The sequence below is a fragment of the Polyodon spathula genome, chromosome 18, assembly GCF_017654505.1.
Source record: "Polyodon spathula isolate WHYD16114869_AA chromosome 18, ASM1765450v1, whole genome shotgun sequence".
Classification (NCBI taxonomy): Eukaryota; Metazoa; Chordata; class Actinopteri; order Acipenseriformes; family Polyodontidae; genus Polyodon; species Polyodon spathula.
In genome coordinates this window covers 28,178,954-28,200,997 of record NC_054551.1, presented here as the reverse complement: position 1 = coordinate 28,200,997, position 22,044 = coordinate 28,178,954, and the positions used below count along the sequence as shown (strand labels likewise).

At 36.7% G+C, this 22,044-nt stretch overlaps 1 protein-coding gene across 1 annotated transcript in view; it reads right to left on the bottom strand.

The window, feature by feature from the left end:
- Positions 1–22,044, bottom strand: part of LOC121331069 (BTB/POZ domain-containing protein 19-like) — a 47,102-nt gene that overhangs the window by 4,401 nt on the left and 20,657 nt on the right. The window contains exons 4-7 of the mRNA XM_041278222.1: positions 19,649–19,708; positions 5,323–5,391; positions 3,042–3,173; positions 2,336–2,461 (exon numbers count right to left, since the gene is read on the bottom strand). Coding sequence (XP_041134156.1) covers positions 2,336–2,461; positions 3,042–3,173; positions 5,323–5,391; positions 19,649–19,708 — 387 coding nt within the window. The remainder of the gene's footprint in view (positions 1–2,335; positions 2,462–3,041; positions 3,174–5,322; positions 5,392–19,648; positions 19,709–22,044) is intronic.

Sequence of the window (22,044 nt, the reverse complement as noted above, 5' to 3'; positions counted from 1 at the left end):
GCCTCCCTGATGGTACTGCATGATGGATAAGTATCTGCCTGTACTTCTCAGCATTGAGGAGACCATTAATTCTGAAATCTCGAAATCCCCAGCTCCACTTGCAGAAATGCAGCCCCAAACTTGCAAGGAACCTCCACCATGCTTCACTGTTGCCTGCAGACACTCATTTGTGTACCGCTCTCCAGCCCTTTGGCGAACAAACTGCCTTCTGCTACAGCCAAATATTTCAAATTTTGACTCATCAGTCCAGAGCACCTACTGCCATTTTTCTGCACCCCAGTTCCTGTTTTTTCGTGCATAGTTGAGTCGCTTGGCCTTGTTTCCACGTCGGAGGTATGGCTTTTTGGCCGCAAGTCTTCCATGAAGGCCACTTCTGACCAGACTTCTTCGGACAGTAGATGGGTGTACCAGGGTGCAACTGTTTTCTGCCAATTCTGAGCTGATGGCATTGCTGGACATCTTCCGATTGCGAAGGGAAGTAAGCATGATGTGTCTTTCATCTGCTGCAGTAAGTTTCCTTGGCCGACCACTGCGTCTACGGTCCTCAATGTTGCCCGTTTCTTTGTGCTTCTTCAAAAGAGCTTGGACAGCACATCTGGAAACCCGTCTGCTTTGAAAATTCTGTCTGGGAGAGACCTTAATGATGCAGTATAGCTACCTTGTGTCTTGTTGCTGTGCTCAGTCTTGCCATGGTGTATGACTTTTGATAGTAAACTGTCTTCAGTAACCTTACCTTGTTAGCTGAGTTTGGCTGTTCCTCACCCAGTTTCATTCCTCCTACACAGCTGTTTCTGTTTCAGTTAATGATTGTGTTTCAACCTACATATTGAATTGATGATCATTAGCACCTGTTGGGTATAATTGTTTAATCATACACCTGACTATATGCCTACAAAATCCCTGACTGTGTAAGTGTACCTAGAAGAACTGATGCTGTTTTGAAGGCAAAGGGTGGTCACACCAAATATGGATTTGATTTAGATTTTTCTTCTGTTCACTCACTTTGCATTTAGTTAATTGATAAATATAACCTACTAACATGTCTATTTTTGAAAGCACTCTTACTTTACAGCATTTTTTCACACCTGCCTAAGTACTGTGTGTGTATATATATATATATATATATATATATATATATATATATATATATATGCTCTTGATGTATTTGTAGTCTCTCTTTTTTAAACATGGTATTTAGCTGAAAGAAACAAACAGGCAGTACAGCTTAAAAGAAAATGTCAGATTACATCACTAAATGATTATTGTACTGTCTTTCAATGCAATTTCATATCACTAGCAAACAGCTATGATTAATGGATCACAGTACTAACACTCAACTACGCATGATTGTTCCTAAGGCTACATATAACCCCTTAACCAACTGTTTTCGGCACAATTGTCAGTGTAACAAAAAATAAAGAAATAAAACGGCATCTGTACCAGTGTAAGGGTGTAACTAGAAACCGATCATTCCTGATGCAGGGGGGATACACTAGAGATACTGGAAAAGGATGAGAGAGGAGGTAGAGCAATCACCTCTGACCAGATTACCCAGTACATCTAATTGAAGCTGTACTTTTTTTAGAGCAAGCTATCTAGCAGAAAAAAACACTTGCAACATAAGAATGTGTTTCAGCATTACCAAAGATTATTCGATCAAGACCTTAGACCAAACCTTTTTCAAACTGAAAAAGGCAATAATGAACACTTTAGCATGTCATCTCCTCTCATCCCAGCAGAGAGCGGGGGAGCAGCTCCATGATAATGAGCCGGGCCTCTTCAAGTGGCAGCCAGCCGATGGAACCTTCTAGGTTTAGCAGACTGCAGAGGCACGAGACTAAATCGTCGCATGACATCCCTTATATATCTGTCACAGCATATGCATTCAAATTACACAAGGGCACTACTGAGATTTTGAGCACTGATATTCACCACTATATTAATCCTGCTACCTCCTGCTGGGGAGACTGAATAACTGGCCTTTGTAGAGGGCATCTGGTCCACTATTAAGAACTTAGTTCTGCCAGTTGTCAATTATAATCTGTCTCTGGCTTTTTACGTCTCAATTAGACAAAATTAATCAGGGATTTCGATTCGTATTTTATGCCTATAATTCAATACAAGCTTAGTGAAACATTAGCAAGCATAGGAATTGTTTCTTATTGCTGTAAAGTACATTACTCTGCTGGTGGTAACTGCCATGGTAACATTTTGGTCAGAAGGTAGCTGAAGTGATATCTAGGTCAACTATACAATAATGGTAACCCTGTCACAAGAAGTCACATGTCTGAGGGTGGGATAATAAAAAATAAATAAAATAAAAAAAAAGACTTACAGGAATGAGGTTATCTTTGAGGTTCACATTCTCTAGCCTGGTAAGTTCCTCTGGGGATAGCAGGCAAAGTCGCAGCTCCCTCACAATGTCTTTGGCTACATCAGGAACTGGACGCTCCAAAACCACCTTTAAAAAATGTTAAGTGGTGCAATGGTTAGCCAGGAAAGAGTGTTACTGTCTGCCGTAACACCCTGCAATTCAAAGGAGAGTGAGATTTCAGCTATTTTCAGTCAGCTTTGGTTGTTTGATAATGAGTTCAGGATCAGATGACTGAAAATCCTAGACTGACTCTGAAAAAGCTGATGACAGCTTATCACTTACGTGAATCATTAGCAATAAACTACAATAGTTTTATACTCACGTTGTTCAAAACACTACAATCATTGTAAAGATAACAGGGCAAACAACTTCTGACTTTCATCACACAGCATGTTTGCCAAGGCTCAGGCTGGGTCTATATTCCAATCATTGAAGGTTTCAAACATACGTTACCATAGAAACCACTAGATCTATCAATACAAACAAAGGCACCTCTAACTAGATTTAGACCGAAATCTAATCCTCAACCACAGCTTTTCAAATCAATAATCTTGTGTGATGTTACAGTGTTTATGAAAGTTTCATTTGCTGTACTGTTTACAGTTAAATGTTTGGTGTTTGTGCCCTGTAGGGTGTCTACCACTCCAGCAATTCATACCGTACTTACTGAGTTGACGTTGGCCCACTCACGGACAGCGGACAGCAGCTCCAGCTCATCTATCAGCAGCAAGCCGCTCTGCAGAATGGACACCAGGGCCAGGTCAGAGAGCTCATGAAACCCCCGGGTCTTCACAATTTCCTGCAAGTTCCACATGTGTGGAAAAATTCAGTAAACTAAACTTGTAAAATAATAATAAAAAATAGTATTGTAAGTAGATGGCTTAAGTGGTAAGCATAAAACTGAAGTTTAATTTGTGAAGATGTCAAACCCCTCCAAGAACTATTCATGGGACCTACTGCAACCATGAGGCCTCTGCAATATGCTCCACTTGCAGACCAGCAAGAGATTTTTTTAAATAGTTTAAGGAGTCGAAGGACCACTGCCTTTCCATTAATAACGGTCATACCTCCATCACAGTGCAAATCAATAATGCTGATTAAGAAAGCAAGCTCATTCATTTAAAAGCACACCCCAGAACATCTTGTCTGCTACTTCCTTAAAGTGCACATTTTCACACAGAAAAGGTCACAGAGAGGTGATAAAGGACATACATTCATTCTCTGGGAGCAGGAGTTTTCATGTCTAGATTAGCGTAAAATTCCTCCCATAAATGTAAAAGGCCTGTTATCTGCTGCTACACTTAAAAAGGTGCTAAAAACATGTGCCACATATGTCTTAAAAATGTGCCTTTACAAATTGCATAGCACAATATATGCCCATCAAGTAGTTTGCCATAATATTGGAAGAACGCAAGATGAGAGAATCATTGAACACAATTTAGCATAAAGATATCTGCCAATATCTGAAAGTACTCTGTGACCCCAAAGTCACATAACCACAACAAACTTATTTTGTGATTGGTTAACACTGCTGCAAAATGGTATTGTATGATTCCGTATGTGAACTGATAATTCTACAGAATGCATGGCTCAAAAACTACAAAGAGAATATAAATCAGAAGACTTTGTTTCAGGACTGGTATAGTGGATTCTGCATTTAAATTACTGTATAAAAAGAAAAAAAATCATAGCACGTTAACAGCACATGACTCACAGGAACTTATGACACTATTTTCCTTCTTCCTGCTAAAAGTCCCACTTTGTGATAAAGCGCAGACAGCTTTTAGCTCCAGTTTGCAGTAACACTATGTAACACAAGTTTTGTTACTGGGTAGTAAGTTTTATTTCCTAATTGCATATAGTCAGTAGTTTTTCGAGATTTACGATTATACTGTAAATACAGTATAATCGTAAATCTCGAAAAACTACTCACTTCTAAATCTTTTGTAGTCATTTTTGTATTACTTTAGTATAAATACATGTTAATTTCGATTCATATGTTGTTTTTTTCTGACTTTATGTGAACGAAAAGACACACATTTGCCTGTTCTCCCATTGGAAATAGTGATATTTTGAAATATCACTGTCCTGGTCACAAAAGCAAAGTTTGTGGGGAATAATAGCCATTTATTATACTTCTGAGGTATAAGCAATTAGGAAATAACACTTACTACCCAGGAAAAAAAAAAAAAAAGAAAAAAAATTGTTACACGGTGTAATCGCTTTGAAGGTGTGTTGATTAAGGAATAAATATGCATGAAATGAAATGACTCTTACTGTACAATACAGGATGCGAAAACAGTGCCTCAACATGGTTTACAAAGCAACTGGGGCCTGTAACTGAAGCCAATCCCCTTTAAGATGTGGGTAGATGTTAATTAAAATCCAAACAGCTGATACTGGTGACTCTTAATTATTCAGATGGATGCACACCGTTAGTGGTTATTTCTTTGAGCCTTTAAACTTTTAGGTAAACATATCCATATTTAAAATTGACTTAAATATAGGTTTTGTTAATCATTCCTGTTGTTGAAACAAACAAATATAGTACAACACTAAAAAAAAAAGTCAATTGCAGCTTTTCTTAGGGTAAGGGTGAACGAACTATTTTATTGGGGATCAATAAAGCATTAATATCAGATGCAGTAATCTTTACCTCCTCTATTATTGACTGAGAGTTACATGTAACCAGTTGATGGTAAGGGCATTTAACGAAAGACAGGGTCAGTTTGAGGCTTACTATCCTTAACAAGCTGTTTTACATAACATTTGTGTCTGCTTCAAGTTATAGAACATTATCAAGAAACACAGGATGGAACTTCCCTTGACCCAGTCATAATGGATATCCCTACACATGATAAACCACATAAACCAGCTTGCTATAAATGTGATGTAACCAATAACTATCTCCTGTTCCACCCCAATCACTCAGCAAGTCCCGTACCTACCCTTGTGTAGTTTTCAATAAACCCCAGGCATTTCTCCTTCATATCAATCTGGCCATATGTTACTGCAGCCTGAAAAACAACATTAGAAACAATAGTCAATACCAAAGTACCTACTACTGTGTCTTGGCTTATCTGACTTTCCAGCAACACAATGGAGGATATCCATGTTCTATCAACTGCCTATAAAAACCAGCATACGTCATGACGGAGTAGTTAAAGTTGGGGCAATATTTGGAATTCAAACTCAAGTATTCTAATGCAAAAGGAGGCAATGCACAAGTCTAATGCATGCTTAATGTAATTATTGTGAGAGTGCTTTTCTGGGGTCCAGGATACAAAAAATGACAGTACCTTTACTTTTCTTAACACAACTGCCTTACACATCTACAATTATGTGCACATTCACAACTAATTTAAGCAGAGGCTGCAAGTTACAACCTTATGAACTGCTAAAAGCTGGCGCTGGTGGAAGAGTAGAGACCCATTGTATTCACAAACTTTAAAGCCAGATGCTGATCTATGCATATCACAATGAAAGGAAGATGCAATTTCTGGGTGTGTAGATTAATATTTGCACAATGTAGTTATTTATACAATTCAGTTTTTGTTTTGTTCTGTGGTTTTGTGGCTTGCGTTAACACTGCGAGCTGACCACTGGTTCTTAATTTAACTGTGCATCTTCTCTTAGCTGTATGATTCTTACAAAAACAGGAAACGCTACTTGGGGTTAAGAGGCACAAACAACATACCGTACCCTCAATAAGGCACATCATTTGCTAGATATGGTTCTGATGTAAGAAAATCTGAATTCTACAAATACAGCAAGACCCCCTACAACACGCAGTGATGTCTAAGTGCCCAAAGAAAAACAGTCAGATGCTATAGACAGATAAATGATCAACATAATATATATATATATATATATATATATATATATATATATATATATATATATATATATATATATATATTTTTCACATTTTGTTGTATCAGTGCCTCAGAGTTTCATGCATTTAAATGAGGATTTTTTTTCCTCACTTATCTGCACACCATACTTCACACTGTTAAGGAGAAAAAAAGTTTTTATTGAGAAAAAAAAATTATATATTAAGTTAACATTTGGTGGAAGAACCTTTGACAGCAATTACAGCTGTGAATCTGTTGGGATAGGTCTCTACCAAGTTCGCACACCTAAATTTGGCAATATTTGACCATTCTTATTTACAAAACTGATCAAGCTCTGTCAAGTTCCTTGGGGAGCGTTGATGGCCAGCAATCTTCAAGTCATGCCACAAATTTTGGATTGGATTTAGGTCGGGGCTCTGACAGGGCCACTCAAGGACATTACCTTTTTGTTCCTTAGCCACTCCAGTGTAATGTTGGTTGTGTGCTTTGGGTCGTGGTCATGCTGAAAGGTGCACTTCCATCCCAGTTTCAGCTTTCTTACAGAGGGCAGCAGGTTTTCCTCAAGGACTTCTCTCTACTTTGCTCCATTCATTTTCCCTTCTACCCTGACAACTGTCCCAGTTCCTGCCCATGAGAAACATCCCCATAACATGATGCTGCCACCACCATGTTTCACAATAGGGATGGTGTTCTTTTGGTGATGTGCTGTGTTGGGTTTCTGCCAAACATAACACTTTGCATTTAGGCCAAAAAGTTCCATTTTAGTTTAATCAGACCACAAAACTTTTTGCCACATGCCTACAGAATCTCCCAAGTGTTTTTTTGCATACTACAAACGGGATTCAAGATGGGTTTTCTTGAGTAATGGCTTCTTTCTTGCCACCCTTCCACGCAGGCCAGATTTGTGGAGTGCTTCACCTATTGTTGTCACATGCACACTTTGACTAGTATTGACAATAAAAGCCTGTAGCTCTTGTAAAGTTGCCATTGGCCTCTTGGTAGCCTCTCTGATCAGTCTCCTTCTTGCTCGGTCATCCAGTTTGGAGAGACGGCCTGATCTAGGCAGGGTCTTGGTGGTGCCAAACACCTTCCACTTCTTAATAATCGTCTTGACTGTGCTCCAAGGGATATTCAAGACCTTTGACATTTTTTTATACCCATCCCCTAATCTGTGCCTTTCAACAACTTCGTCCCAGAGTTCTTCTGAAAGCACCTTGGTGCTCATGGTTGAGTCTTTGCTTTGAAATGCACTACCCAGCAGAGGGAATCAACAGGAACTGCTGAATTTATCCTGAAATCATGTGAATCAATTTAACACTGGTGGAGGCCACTTACCTTGGTGTGTAATTTTGAAGGCGATTGGTTACACCTGAGCTAATTTAGGCTTGCTATTGCAAGGGAGGTGGACACTTATCCAACCAAGCTGTTTCAGGTTTTATTTTTTTGTAAATTTTTTACAAATTTCTAGATTATTTTTTTTTTTATATATATATATATATATATATATATATATATATATATATATATATATATATATATATATATATATATATTATATTCCAGGCTATAAAGCAAGAAAAGAAAAGGTGAAGGGGGGGGGGGGGGGGTAGACTGTGTAGATATATAACTGCTAGCCTGTCAGACACACATGACTAAAATTTGATTTGAGCAAAGACTAAGCAGCACATTTGTATTATTCTTTTAAGCAAGGCAGAGACTAAACCATACTTAATACCTTTTCCCTCCAATGGTAATGGCTGTTATGTGAATTGAAAGGGCACAAGCCTGTGGTTGTAGGCATTGTTAACATTGGGAAAAAAAAAAAAAAAAAGCCTGTATCTTTGAACTTTTAATATATATGTTACACAAAAGGTGAGTGGGAGGGCAATTTAAACAGTTTCGCAAAAGCCCGGAGCATCTCATCTTACACACAAAATAAAGCACGTTATTGTTTTCCTGCCCGCCCCAACAATGACGGTGAGCAGTCCTCATTACCTAGTGGTACAGTCCCCTTTCCAATTCCATTACTGTAATAATCTAATCTGCACTTAAAAGGTCACGCTGATAAACGTACTTATTACAGTCAAAGCAGGAGGCACCTCCCACTAAAGTAAACACAGACACAGTGTTCATAAAAACATCATAGTGCAGTGAGTACTGGGGAAATAACAGATGCTGTAGTTTCATCAGTTGTGCTCTGGATGGCAGAAGTCTGGAAGAATCATTTAATGCAGGTTACACATAAAACGAAGTTACAAAATGTGCAAATATACAAGTTATTTGTCATATTAAATTGATGTGCTTGTAGGTGGTATGTGAACCTCATAACTTACTATCTTTACTGTTTTGGGGGGTTGTTTTGTGACGAACATAACAATACATTACTTTGGAAAAACAGATGTTCTGGTCACGGAAAAGTGTATTTAAACAACAAGGATCAAGGATCCAAAACAACTGAACACCACAAATCACAGTCCATTAGTAGGGGACAGCACTGGATTCCCCAAAACTAAGACCACTACCATGAAATGTATTTATATAACTTTTGAGAACTGGGGTGCGATGTCAAACCAATATACATTCATTGAGGGCCAATGAATATATTAGATTTTAGATATATTAGATTTGTCATGGTGTCACAGCTAATTCAATTATTTTATTATTTTTATCCTCTAAAGTAATTGTATCTTTTATGTATTCATAGCGCTTTGTTTCTGCTTATCAACATTTAAATACAAATTATGAATCCCTGCAAGTACATTTCATACCTCAAACAATAAAAAAAAAAAGTAATGCTTTTTATCTAATCTAATCCACGGAAGCTTTGTTGTGTGCTGATTTGATCAAGATGCAAATGTGTCTTTCCTTTCCCCTTATGAATGAACAGAATATTTTTGGAATTACGCCAAGTGGGCAATTTAATGTTGTAGGTTCTACCATTTTTACCGGTCTTGAACCCACATAATTTAAATGATTACTTGATGAACATATAATATATATATATATATATATATATATATATATATATATATATATATATATATATATATATATATATATATATATATATATATATATATATATATAGATAGATATATCTGTGCACTGTAATGCTTAAGCCCAATGAGGTGCTGACCATATAAGGCAATTGTATATTAAAACAAAATAAAGTCTGCTTGGGCTTATGCTCACTTCTCAAATCGATCTACCAACCTTGATTTATATATTGAAGTCCAAAAGATCAATTGGTCGCACACTCAAAATCAGGACATGATTTACTGTGGTCTTTTAAAAAAGATACTTCATTTTATTAGTTAAACAAAAAAAAGGTAGTCGTCGAACTACGCGTTTCGACACAACGTTTATTTACACTATTTGCCAGCAGACCCGGAGCGTATTGGAGACCGGCGATTATATTAGATCACTAGCTTTACATGCTTCGTGCGGTCACTGAGAAGCCGATGACACACAACCCTGTAGCAACATCGTAACTCAATTAACTTTGTTGAAAGCTTGTGTGTCAGTGGCAACTAAGTAACAGTTTTGTTTTATAACAAAAGTTTATTGTATTGTACACCCTCAAGTATAAAGCGAAAGTAGTATTACAGTCTTTTTGTGTGCACAGGTTAACAAGGATAAGGTATGCAAAATGTTGGAAAATAAACAAGCAGAAGTACAAATTTGGATTTTAAAAACAGAATTAGATCTACCATTAATAATAATAATAATAATAATAATAATAATAATAATAATAATAATAAAACTTCTAAAATGTTTTAGAAAATGAACAATAAAAGCAATAAGTATCATTATCAAAAATAATTTATTGAACAAAACATGTTAAAACACCCCAAGAGGTTTTTATCTGGCCTACTATCAGCATGTAATAACTACATTAAAACAAATATGCATTACATGTAGGCCTACCTTAAATTAGGTTTTCTATTATTATTATTTATTAATCCTGAGAGTCACCTTCATCGCTGTCATTTATTAGCAATTCATTACGTTCAAGTTCCTCCTCATCTTCAATGGCAATGACAGAGACCTGGCGTGTACTTGAGACAGAATTATTTGAGAACTTGCAAATATTTGAAGTTTTACAGTATATATATATATATATATATATATATATAAAAAGAATAGAAAATTAAATGGATTGTCTGTGATGCAGCTATTTGTACAGTGCCGAAAAAAAGTTTGTGATCTCCTTATGATTTTGACATTTTTCAAACCTAAAATGTTATTAGATCTTAACCTAAATCCTAGTAATATAAAATAATAGATTAAACACATGACAGAAAACCATGATACTTTTTTTTTTTAACATTTATTGATCCACAAATGATTCAACATTCAATATCCATGTGTGAAAAAGTACGTGAGCCTTTAGATTCAGTAACTGGTGGCACCCCCTAGAGCAGCAATGACCTCAATTAAGCGTTTCTTGTAACTGTTGGTCAGTCTCTCACATCGGTTTTGAGGAATTTTGGCCAATTCCTCCTTACAGAACTGCTTCTACTCGGTGACATTTGAGGGCTTCCTTGCATGGACAGCTCGCTTCAGGTCCTGCCACAACATTTCGATGGGGTTTAGGTCCGGACTTTGACTAGGCCATTCTAAAACATTGAATTTCTTCTTCTGCAGCCACTCTTTTGTAGATCTGCTTGTATATTTAGGATCATTGTCTTGCTGCATGACCCACTTTCGGTTCAGCTTCAGCTTATAGACGGATGGCCTGACATTCTCCTCTAGAATCCTCTGATACAAGCAAAATTCATGGTTGTGTCAAAGATGGCAAGCCGTCCAGGTCCTGAGGCTGCAAAGCAGCCCCAAACCATCACACTCCCACCACCATGCTTGATGGTTGTGATGAGGTTCTTCTGTTCGAACAGTGTTTGGTTTTCGCATTTCTCATTGAAGCCAAAAAGTTCTACCTTTGACTCGTCTGTTCAGAGAACATTGTTCCAGAAGTCTTGTGGCTCATCTATGTGCTCTCTGGCAAACTTCAGACTTGTATACATAAATACTATATATTATATATATTATATATATATAATATATAATATCATATATATATATATAATATATATATATATATAATACATATTTAAAAAAATAAATTGGAAAAACTTTTTTTATAATAATTTTTCGCGCGCAGAAAAACATTTAAGTACACGATTAAATGCTTTAACCCTAACATTTACCATTTTGTTTTATCATAGTACTAGGAGGTGTTAGAATGGATTTTATTTGTGCAACAGCTTCTAAATGGAAAAAGTGAATGACAAAATACTGTCACTGCTTATCTTACTTTCCGCAGTTTCATTACTGCTCAACAAAACACTGACACTAACTGTCTCAGGTCAGCTGCCACACAATGCTTTACTGTCAGCTCACTCCAGAGTAATTAAACAACAGAGTTTCAGCCACTTTGCGAATTCCAAGCGCTTTTTACCAACCCCGCCCCGCCCCGCCCCAATACAGGCAAAATAAAGACAGGTTCAGCATTATAGAATTTGTTATACTTTTTCTTTATGGATTGCTGCAGTCTGAGCTGTTGCTTCTGGGTCGTCCTTTGGAAAACTAAATGTGTGACCTACTGTATTACTAATTACATGAAGTGAGTGACAAAGTAGGCTTTCCATCCTCCCTGCTGTCTGGCTGCTGCATCAATACACCCTTCTATACAGGGCTTACAGAAAGGTCAAACCTTTATAAATATTCTTTCCTTCTTAGAAAACGCCTCCAAATGGATGTTAAGAAGAGCCTTTTCTAAGACATGGGACATTTTAAGCCTTTGTGGGGCTGTCCCACTAATATTTGCTGCTAGTGTTACTCTATCCAGCCATCTGAGGAAACTCAGCCGCCCTGGCAAAGCTGCACAGCACAGAACATACATTGTGCCTTTGTTATGAAACTGACTTTCTGTCAGACAACAGCATTCACTTTAGAAGACAGCACTGCAGTCCTAAAAGCTCTTTCAGTACCGGGGAGGTTGTTTTAACTGTTAGTGATACTGAAAGTAAACTATAGAGAAGCCAAGTCTATTTGTTTTGGGTATTTTTGATGACTCATGGCTAAGACAGATCAAAAGGTAAGAGTTGTTTGACTTTACAATTACAGAAAAACCTGTACACATACAAGATGCTGTACTGTACACCTAAATCAATACATCTGAGAAATCAGTGTGGCATCCACACTTGTGGTGTTTATTATGTGTCAGGGTTCCCGTTTACTGCAGAGGTGTTGAGTAGGTGGGTGAGTGGGGTGGGGGGAGGACAGAAAAGCCGGGTGCAGTCAGCTCATGATTACAGTTGTTTACATACAACTTTTAGAACAAACAAATACAAGCACAAACTTTGTTTGAACAACTATTCTTTATGAAAATACAAAAAAAGGCATGATCAACTATATACATTCTCCATGTTCTTTTCAAACACTCATTTTTCAGCCCTTTATTTCGGCTTTATGAGGGAGACTTTGTTACTGGAACCATAAAATACTTCAACTACAGAAACTAAAGATTATGAAAAAAAAAGTTAAGAAAATATCTAACAGAGTAGAGAATACTGTGTTTTTATGCTGAATGCAAGGAAACTGTTTGTTTTCCACCTACAGACTCACCTTCTCACAATGAGTCTTACCTTTCGTGATTTGTATTTTGCTTAGAATCTTGTAAAACTCCCTGTCAAATTCTCCCTAGACAAGTCTCAGCGACTGCTAACATGCGAACACAAAGATAAATGGTTAAAAACAGATTTGCACTTTCAGCTTTAGTTATATAAATCTGTAGACACAGCTACTGTATACTGATTTCATGGAAGGGTCAGAGGAAGACCATAAAATTTTAATGTTGTAAAAACAGTCAAACATAAACAACTTATACAGCAGAAACATAGAATCACATGATCTCAATATGTTAGCTATATTAAATAGTCAAATGAGATCCTGTATAAAAAGCTTTGCACAATACCCACAATCACAGAATGCAGGTGTGTACCAAGTTTGAAGACTATATGGCATGGCAGTCATATCAGATCATATGTGAAGGTTAAGTGTTCCATTAGAGTCCTGTAACATTGTAAAAGGTTTGAGATATTAACAGTTTTCTAATTCCTTTGATGGCCTTGCCCACAAAAAATAACCACTTTTACATTTCTTTTTCAAAATAATTCAAACTTCTCTGCCTTATCCGTACTGCTTCCTATCTGCACGACTGATCTAGCTATGATATATAGGGCACTGCAGCAACACTCACACACTCCGTCTCCCTCTGGTCCTGGTATGCTTGTTTTATCATCCATCTTCCAAGCTTGCTCTATATCAGAAGATTCTTACCTTTATCTGCACAGCAGCAACTAGTTACAATTTATACTGATTCTAAACATTATTTCTCTATTGATTTAAATTAACAAATGCATCAAGATGAACAAGGCAGCCCTGAGATATGATGAAACCGAAACTAAATATAATTAGGGTTTCTGATTTTTGGTTTTAACTGATAAAACAAACAAAAAAATAAAAATAAAAAACAATAAAAACACCCGATACTGACAAAGAGCGAATGAATCTGGATCAACAATCTCCCTCTCGACCCGTGAGAGCATTGCACAACAGGAGTACGTGCCCCGTACTAAATGCTTGGGCAGTTCATTCCGGGGGCAGTCAGAAGCCGGCCATTCAGGAAAGGAACGACGTCACGGTACCAGGAGTCATCGTCCCTAGTATGGTGAGCGAAGTTTCATTCATGAATTGGAGGAGACGTGATTGAACTAGCTATCAGAGGGGGCGAGGCTTGGGTACTTTAGGGGGACGTGACGTTGTGATTGGTTCCTTTGTGATTGGTTCCTTTGTTGTGGTTGATGGGAGAAAACGAGACCTGTGTTTGGAAGCAGCGTTTTGTCGTGTTTTGCAACAGTGTGCGTTTGTCTTCGCCAGACTGAGTAAGCACGGATATGGGAGCTGCAGCCTTGAGCCAGCAATTCACCCGGACTTCCATCAGCACCTGCACTTAACCAGCACCACTGTTCCAGCATTGCACCTGCACTAAGAGCACGCACTGTCCGGAGACTTGTCTGTGTTTGTGTCTGTACTTTTCGTGATTATTATTTTGGGACTGCAACCCCCGTTTTGACGCTGACAATACCCACTGGTGGGTAGAGCCAGCTTTATTATTTAAACCCGGTCAAGGAGACCACAAGTAAATTAAAAGGAATTACTTGACCCGCGCACTTTGTGTTTGTCCTTGTTTGGAGCACCTGCATCACCCTCTCACTATGCACAGCAACCCACACATTCACAATCCAATAAACCGGAAACATACTGGAAATGGTTATTCATGTTGACTTGACCCACTTGACTTGCTGTCAGGTTGATGAGCGGCTCCATGCATTAGTTAAATTATATTTAAAACACAGAACAACTCTATGCAATGAATCAGCTTAAACCACACCAGTTTAAAAGCAAAAAGGAAGACGCAGCTGTCGTGGACTAAACATAAAGAGTGACACAACCTTAAAATATTTACTATTGTAACCCTATATCTACTATAACATTAACTACTGTTGTGTTTTTTGTTTCCACTTTTACAAAAATAATCTGCTCATCTCTAAATAATATGGTTTCACAGTTTCTATTATAAAAAGAGGAAAAACTTCTTCCTCCTACTCTGCTCTCCCTGAATTAGTTATCATTTTCTACAGTCTACTGTAACAATAGTGTTTTGGGTGTTATCAGTTTGCTTCAGGGCAGAACATGCTGTAAAACTTCCCCTGGTTTTAAAAAGGGACCCAAGCCTTAACACTGCACCCAGAACGGTCTTTTAAGTGGCACAAAATTAGTGCTGTTTCGCTACTGTATTGCTTCTCAGAAGTGCTACTTTATCAACCCATGATTTTACACTGTATGCCAGTTACTATTGTGAAAAAAGTACAACTTAAATCAAGCAAACCCATCTTCAGTAGCTGTGGTTACAGTAACCTTTTTGATGTTCAAATGAATTTCTATGACAATGAGCCAATTACCCAAGATAATTTTAAAAGTATTCCAATACACACACAAACCTACCCACTGGAACTTCTCACCCAGTATTTGCTGACTGATACTAACCTTCCAAGTGTTGGAATGAGTGCAACTGAAAAACACGCTTCAAATTCAAACAATAGAAACAGAGGCCTTGTTTCTCCGTAAATGTTAATTATCAACCCAACGAGGAAACCCCCCCACCCCCCCACACTACAGAAACTCTTAATGGTTAGTAGTAGTTTCTTCCTCTTTCTGATGTATGACTTTAAATATCCATGGTTCCTTTTTTACTGGAAAGAACACAAGGTATTTTATAAATAATCTAGTGACTAAAAGAATCCCCCTATACTATATTAATGAGAAAGAAAGTGCCTGTTCTACAGCATTTTTTTGGGGGGGTCAATGTTTGGGCATGGGTCTTTCACGGTAATATTAAACTTTTCTATATTTCTGGCAGAATTTACAGGAATAAAATTCACAAAACCAAAATAGCGGTCAACATAAAGGGCACTTGCTATAACCGATCATAAAAAGTGGTCTTGGATTAACTGGCTAACATAGTCCTCATTTGTCTAGAGCAGTTCATTTTTGACATGGATATACATCAGATGGCATCATTTAATTTTATATATATATGCAGTGTACAAATTGAAGGCATATGAAAGAAAAGGTTTTTAAAAAATGTACACAAAAAGTTTAAAAGATTAAAAAAAATCTTATTTTCAGGACTTTTGGGTGAAAGCCCTCTTCAGCTGTTCAAAAAGAAAAGTAAACACAGTGCAGTAAAGGTCTTCTTGTTCAAGAATTGTAATTATACAAACATTCTGTGGATGGTGTCATGATTATTAGAATAGAATGTTCATTCCCAGGGTTCCAAAGTTCCTTTTGTTTCCGAGCAACATTTGTTCCATAGCACTGATTGATCACACAGACTGTGTGTGATGTCTTCAATATATATATATATATCTTTTTTTTTTTTTTTTACCTAAACAGTGGAGAGAGGCAAAGACTTAATAATCAGCATATCAATTACAAATGTTGAATTTTATTTATATATTGTAGACAAAGAGAAGGAGATGCAATACCTTTTATTGGACTAACTGGAGAACATGGATGGAATTGCGGAATTCAGAGAAAAAAAACAGAATTAGGCACCCAAGGGCATTACCACAAAATCAGTTTAAACAAACAAAATATATATGTACATATTTTTAAAATTACATTGAAATAGCACAGTGTTTGTATGAAAAGAGGCTTGAAGAAACGCACATCATGGGAATGCATGAAAGAACGATTTTTGCACCTGTCAGCCACCATACAGGACCATAATTTTAACTGTAAAAAAGTGCTGCTTCTTGTGCCACTTCATTTGCTAGCTACCGTTATCACTTGGGGGAAAACGACTACCTGTACGTTATTCTGAGCAGATAGTACTGTAATGACTACTGCAGAATGCAGTGTCCAGTTGCTGCATTTTTTCTCCAAAGTTCTCAGGGAGATATTACTAAGTGACTTTTTCTTAAATTAGAATAAACCAAAATATTTAGGCTTATTTACATTGTCATTAATTATTCTACTTTGAAACGCTATCGTCCAGCTTGTGCTGAAAAGAATAACTACAAAAAAGGCTACAATTTGATTTATTCTTTAATTTACAATGTTCCTAGTTTATTTCTATTACTTTGTGCCAATTTGTACCCTTTTTCCTGAAAGCATTTTGATTAAAACCATTTTAAATGTTTTTGGGGGTTTTTTGTCATATTTTTTCATGCATTTCTAGCTTCATCGTTGCTGTCAATGTATCAAACACTGGTGGTTATAAATACGAAACTAACTAACGAATTACAGATTTTTAAAACAGAAATCAGGAAAAAATAAATCTGAAAATTCAAAATAACAAAACGGATTTCATAGGGCCCACAAGCTACCATTTCATCTATCAGCAATTTATAGATTTAAATGCTGTTTAAAAGGTGTGTGCATGTCCACATCACAAAAGCACTTGCGAAAGGAGAAGTATTTACATTTGATATGATATCTCAAATGCCCACGCTTATCTAGTGCCCCACATCAAATCCACATTAAACCTGTGTGGTCCTGAGACAGATAGTGTGAAACCACTGTTTCTGTTTCAACAATTTCAAGCAAAGATAACCAATGGACTGTCAGTGCATCTGCAAAGGAATTACGTTATTCTCTTTACAAATGCCACCTCACATTCATGCATTCTCAAGTCAAAGACTGTATAGTATAATTTCTGCAGAGAAGAAACTTGCCGTATATTTCTCACTACTGGTTAATGGAGAATGAGTTTTGACCATTTTTGAAATTGTAAATTATGACGAAGGGTTAAACCTTATTTCTATCTAAAAAAGGATTCCTTTACCCAAAAAGTAATGCAACTGCACTGGTGTTAAGTTAGCTGTATAGTGCATTAGCTACAGATACTGTAAACAACAACTATGAAGATTCCCATATTAAATGATATTCCTTCTACACTGGTTAATTAGTCATTTAACAGGCAGTTTCACTTTTGTTTACTACCCATACTCTCGAACTGGAATCTTAGGAATTTTCTGACGCACAGCTTTGCTAAGCTTCTTTGCTGTCAAGTTTTATGGCAAAGGTAAAGAAAAAAACTGCTCCTCGACCTGTGTCTTACAACATGCAGGTTCACTGTTCTTTTCTCAAGAAAACCAAAACTGGCTAAATTACATCCACTCTTGTAATGAGGCAAGTCCAATCACAGTCTCCCACAATAAAGTTTTGAAACTAGGGCTGATAACCTTGATGTAATAGTTATTAGCTACTGTAGCAGTAAACAGGCTTGAGATTTATCACTACAGGGGGTCTGTTATAAATACATTAGACACTAGTGTGTGTTCTCAACAGTAGGTAAATTGACATTTTACAGGAAGTAGAACTGATTGCAAATTATGTGGATCATTTGCGATCTCACAAAATTGGATTAACATTTTCAACCAATGCATGTCAGACTGCATCTGACAAGGCCACTGGCAGGTCTGGTTAAAGTTAAAAGTCATATTTAGAAATCCCAGGCAGATAACATTATTGTGTGCATTTTTTTTTTTTTTTTCACTATTTATAGCTGTACTGTAATAAAGCAATGAATTGGATCACAGGGTTGGTACCCAGCAGGGAACTGCATCATTTGGTTTTGTTTAAAATAGTTATTTCACGTCTTTAGCAAGCCAAAGGAGCCTCACATGGCTCTAAAGGCATTATTTCTGTGGACATGTGACTGTCCTGATATTACAGTACATTAAGTAGATGACAGTTTCAGCTAATGCCTTTATCAGCATTATGCCACTCAAACCTCACTACCTTCCACACAGCAGCACTAACTACTTACATGCAAGTTCTCTTACACACCACAGCTTTGCCTTGTGTTACAAAATAGGCTACTACTATATTTCACCTGCTTTATGTAGGTTAAAAGCCATTGTCTTGTGTGTGAGTCCCACTGGGCTACTGTGTAAGATTAGTAAGATAAAATGATTTATTTATATCAAGTTATACCAATAACTGTATCATGATTTATCCATACACCTGCAACAACTTCAAAGCCTTGCCACAACTCGGAAGGCAGTTAGCAAGTGTCAAAACAGTTAGTAGTTAGAGCTGTGGGAATTCAAATATGACTTACAGCGGAAGTGCCAAGACGGCTTTCTTTTCTGATAGATGGTGCTTGCTGACTTCTTTTAGCTGTACATATTTGTAGAATTTCAATAAAACTGTAAAAAAAACTAATAGCTGTGAAATGAGCCAGAGTACATAAAAAGGTAACATATCTGTATATACAAGGCAAACAAATGCAGTTTAAGCTGTGTATGGCTAGATAGCGTACAGAAATGGAAAATGTCCATTTGAATAGGTGGATTAAATGCTACTGTGATAATTTAAGATATAATTAATGCTCAAGAAATGCTCAACCATGTGCCTAGAGCTAAAAATCATTAGTGTTAGCTCAGAATGCCAATTAGATGTTTAACAGATGAACAATAATTATATAACAAGTACAGAAGCATGTCAGTTACTGTGCCATTTAAATATACTAAATAAGCAATGAGCTGTATCAATGCACTTTACTGTTGGTGTAGAGAAGTAGAGAAGATTATTGTTTCAATAAGCCACTGAATTGGTTTGACTAGGAGACTGTTTTGGGGTAACAGTTTTTTTAAATTGTATTTCCTGACACGAAACAGGGAGGAGTTTTTAAATAGGTGACTAAAATACTTTTGAATCAAATGTGTGCCTGGAGGGGTTGGGATTTATACAGGAATGAGACATTAAAATTTTAAACTGTGAATAAGAAACTAAATAGCACAGTTTCCAGTGTTAACCTTTCCACAATAGGAAGCAGTTCACTTACCTGCATAGCTTCACAGACCGTCTCCACTGTCAGAGTGTCAGTGATAAATTCCACACAAAGCTAGAAAGGCATCAGAGAGAAAAGAACCATTATTAAGAATATAATTTAATATATTAAATAAAATAAGCTCCCTTGACAAGCAGATTAACTACCACTGCTTAATGGTTTTACACAATGATATTTAATGAGTTAATGTCATAATGCCAAAGTAAACTATCCCATATGACATTATCTGACAATAACAGTTATATTTAATAGAACAGCATTTTTATTACTTGACCCAATACGTCAAAGTCGTTACTTATTAAACTAATATTCTCACAAGTCCTTTTTTGCTTTGTTCTTGTATTTTTGTTTTCTAGACTTTTTATGGGGAGTAATTATTAAGTGTAGGGCATTGGGAAGCAAATAGGAAGGAAAACAAATTCTATAATTACATTTATAAAGGACTCAAAATGTATGTATGTGTTAATGTATGTGTAAAAAAAAAAAAAAAAAAGATATATATATATATATATATATATATATATCGATATATAATATATATATATATAACGTGCATTAAGGTCTGTGGCTGACCGTACAGGTCGAATATACGGACACCTCGAGGCGTTGTGAGGCACAAGACGAGAAGGGTCTTACTGCATTTATAATACAGTGGATTTTCAAGGTAAAAAAAAAAAGCATAAATCAGGTTTAGGGCAAAACATTATTAGTTTTCTTTATTAAATATCCTTAAGGCAATAAAGTAGTCCCATGTATAACTTTGAACTACACACTAAGTTAAGCTGAGTAAACAAATTTTATTGGAACATGCAAAAGAAAGTACATCTTTTGTTTTTGATATTGTAGACATTGCCATTGAAAAGATACACCAGGGGTTGAGACGACACAGAGTTACTTATTTTTTTTATGTCACTGACAGTGCAGACACACTGGTTGAGCAGAATAGACAGGAGGAATAAAAATAAACACAACAACGTCTCGGATTTCAGTAATTATTTCAAGGTATGTCTTAGAGGAGCGGATAATGTGCAGAAGTGTATTTTTGTGTTTTTCCGTAGCATTTACAAACCACTAAAAATACATTATTTTAAGTGACAAAGTTGGGGTGACTGAGTATCAAGACATTGATATTTTTTTGCTATCTTCCAGTTAATTTAAATTATTCTTCATGCAAATCGGCATGTCTACTACTTTGAGATTTTTTGCAGATAACTGACTGGCCACTCAGTCTCACAATTACAGCTGTACATCTGTAACTGTAAAAGTAAGATCGTTACCGTCCAATACTTTTAAACTCTGTGAGGCAGAGCAGGGATTTATAATATGTGACAAGGCTCAAACTGTCTGTATCCATCCATTGCTTGTTTCATGTTCCACTGCCAGCCCAGGCTTATAAATAGGCTTGGTACTTTCCAATATTAAATCGGTAAAGCTCATTAAACATCAAATTCACAATTTCAAATGAAATAAATTTATGTACAATAAACTTCGGTAAAACCACTGGCTATTTTTTTTATTTTCTTACCAAAATCAATCATTTAGAAATCCTCTCTCTTGTTTGTGTAGTTTATACTTGCTGTCTGTCCTGTCTCCGTTCCGCTATGAATGGCTGGGGGTCGCTGTCAGTCACCAAAGTGGTCCGTTAATACTCTAGTTTCGCCCTGTTCTGACAGTTATAGGATGCTCTCATTTGTTTAAATGACTGTCAATCATCAAGACCTGCACCGATTATGCACTTTCATTTGCCGGCTACAGCCCGCCATTAAAAGTGCCTACTTTGAAATGAGCAATTTAAGGTATACGTAAGCTTTTGATTTAGGTATACAGTGACAGTTACTAGTTTGATTTGAAAATGGGGCGAAAGAGAAAAACACAATGAATATTGTGCACAATACCATGGCCGAAGTCTGAAGTCTCCGCATCAGGACGAAGCAGGTCTGTCTGTCTTGCCTTCCAGTGACTCTAAGTTCAGCTGTGCTGAAGCAGGAGAGGGGTGGAGCTCAGACCCCAAATAATAAGTGCAAGTTAGTTCTGTTCAACTATCTAATGTTTTGTTCTGTGCATATTATTTGTACCTGTAAATTTATGTTATAAAGGTCTGACACACTTACGTGCTGTGTTTTCTACGGTTTATTTGAGAATTTTGTCAAATTTGTGTAGGAGCTTTACCTTTACAAGGTATAGCTCCGCTGTGACCAAATGTTATTTCAGTTAGAATGTGGTAACCATGGTTTTGTTGCATGTTGAATATGATAAAGGGGTTTCGCTAAATGAGGCGTTTTTCAGTGGCATAAAAAGTTTAAAGGTCGATTTCACCCATTCTCTGCTTGAATTGAAAAATAAAGAAAAACCCAGTAAAATTCTTTCTAAAATAAACGTTGATATTGTTG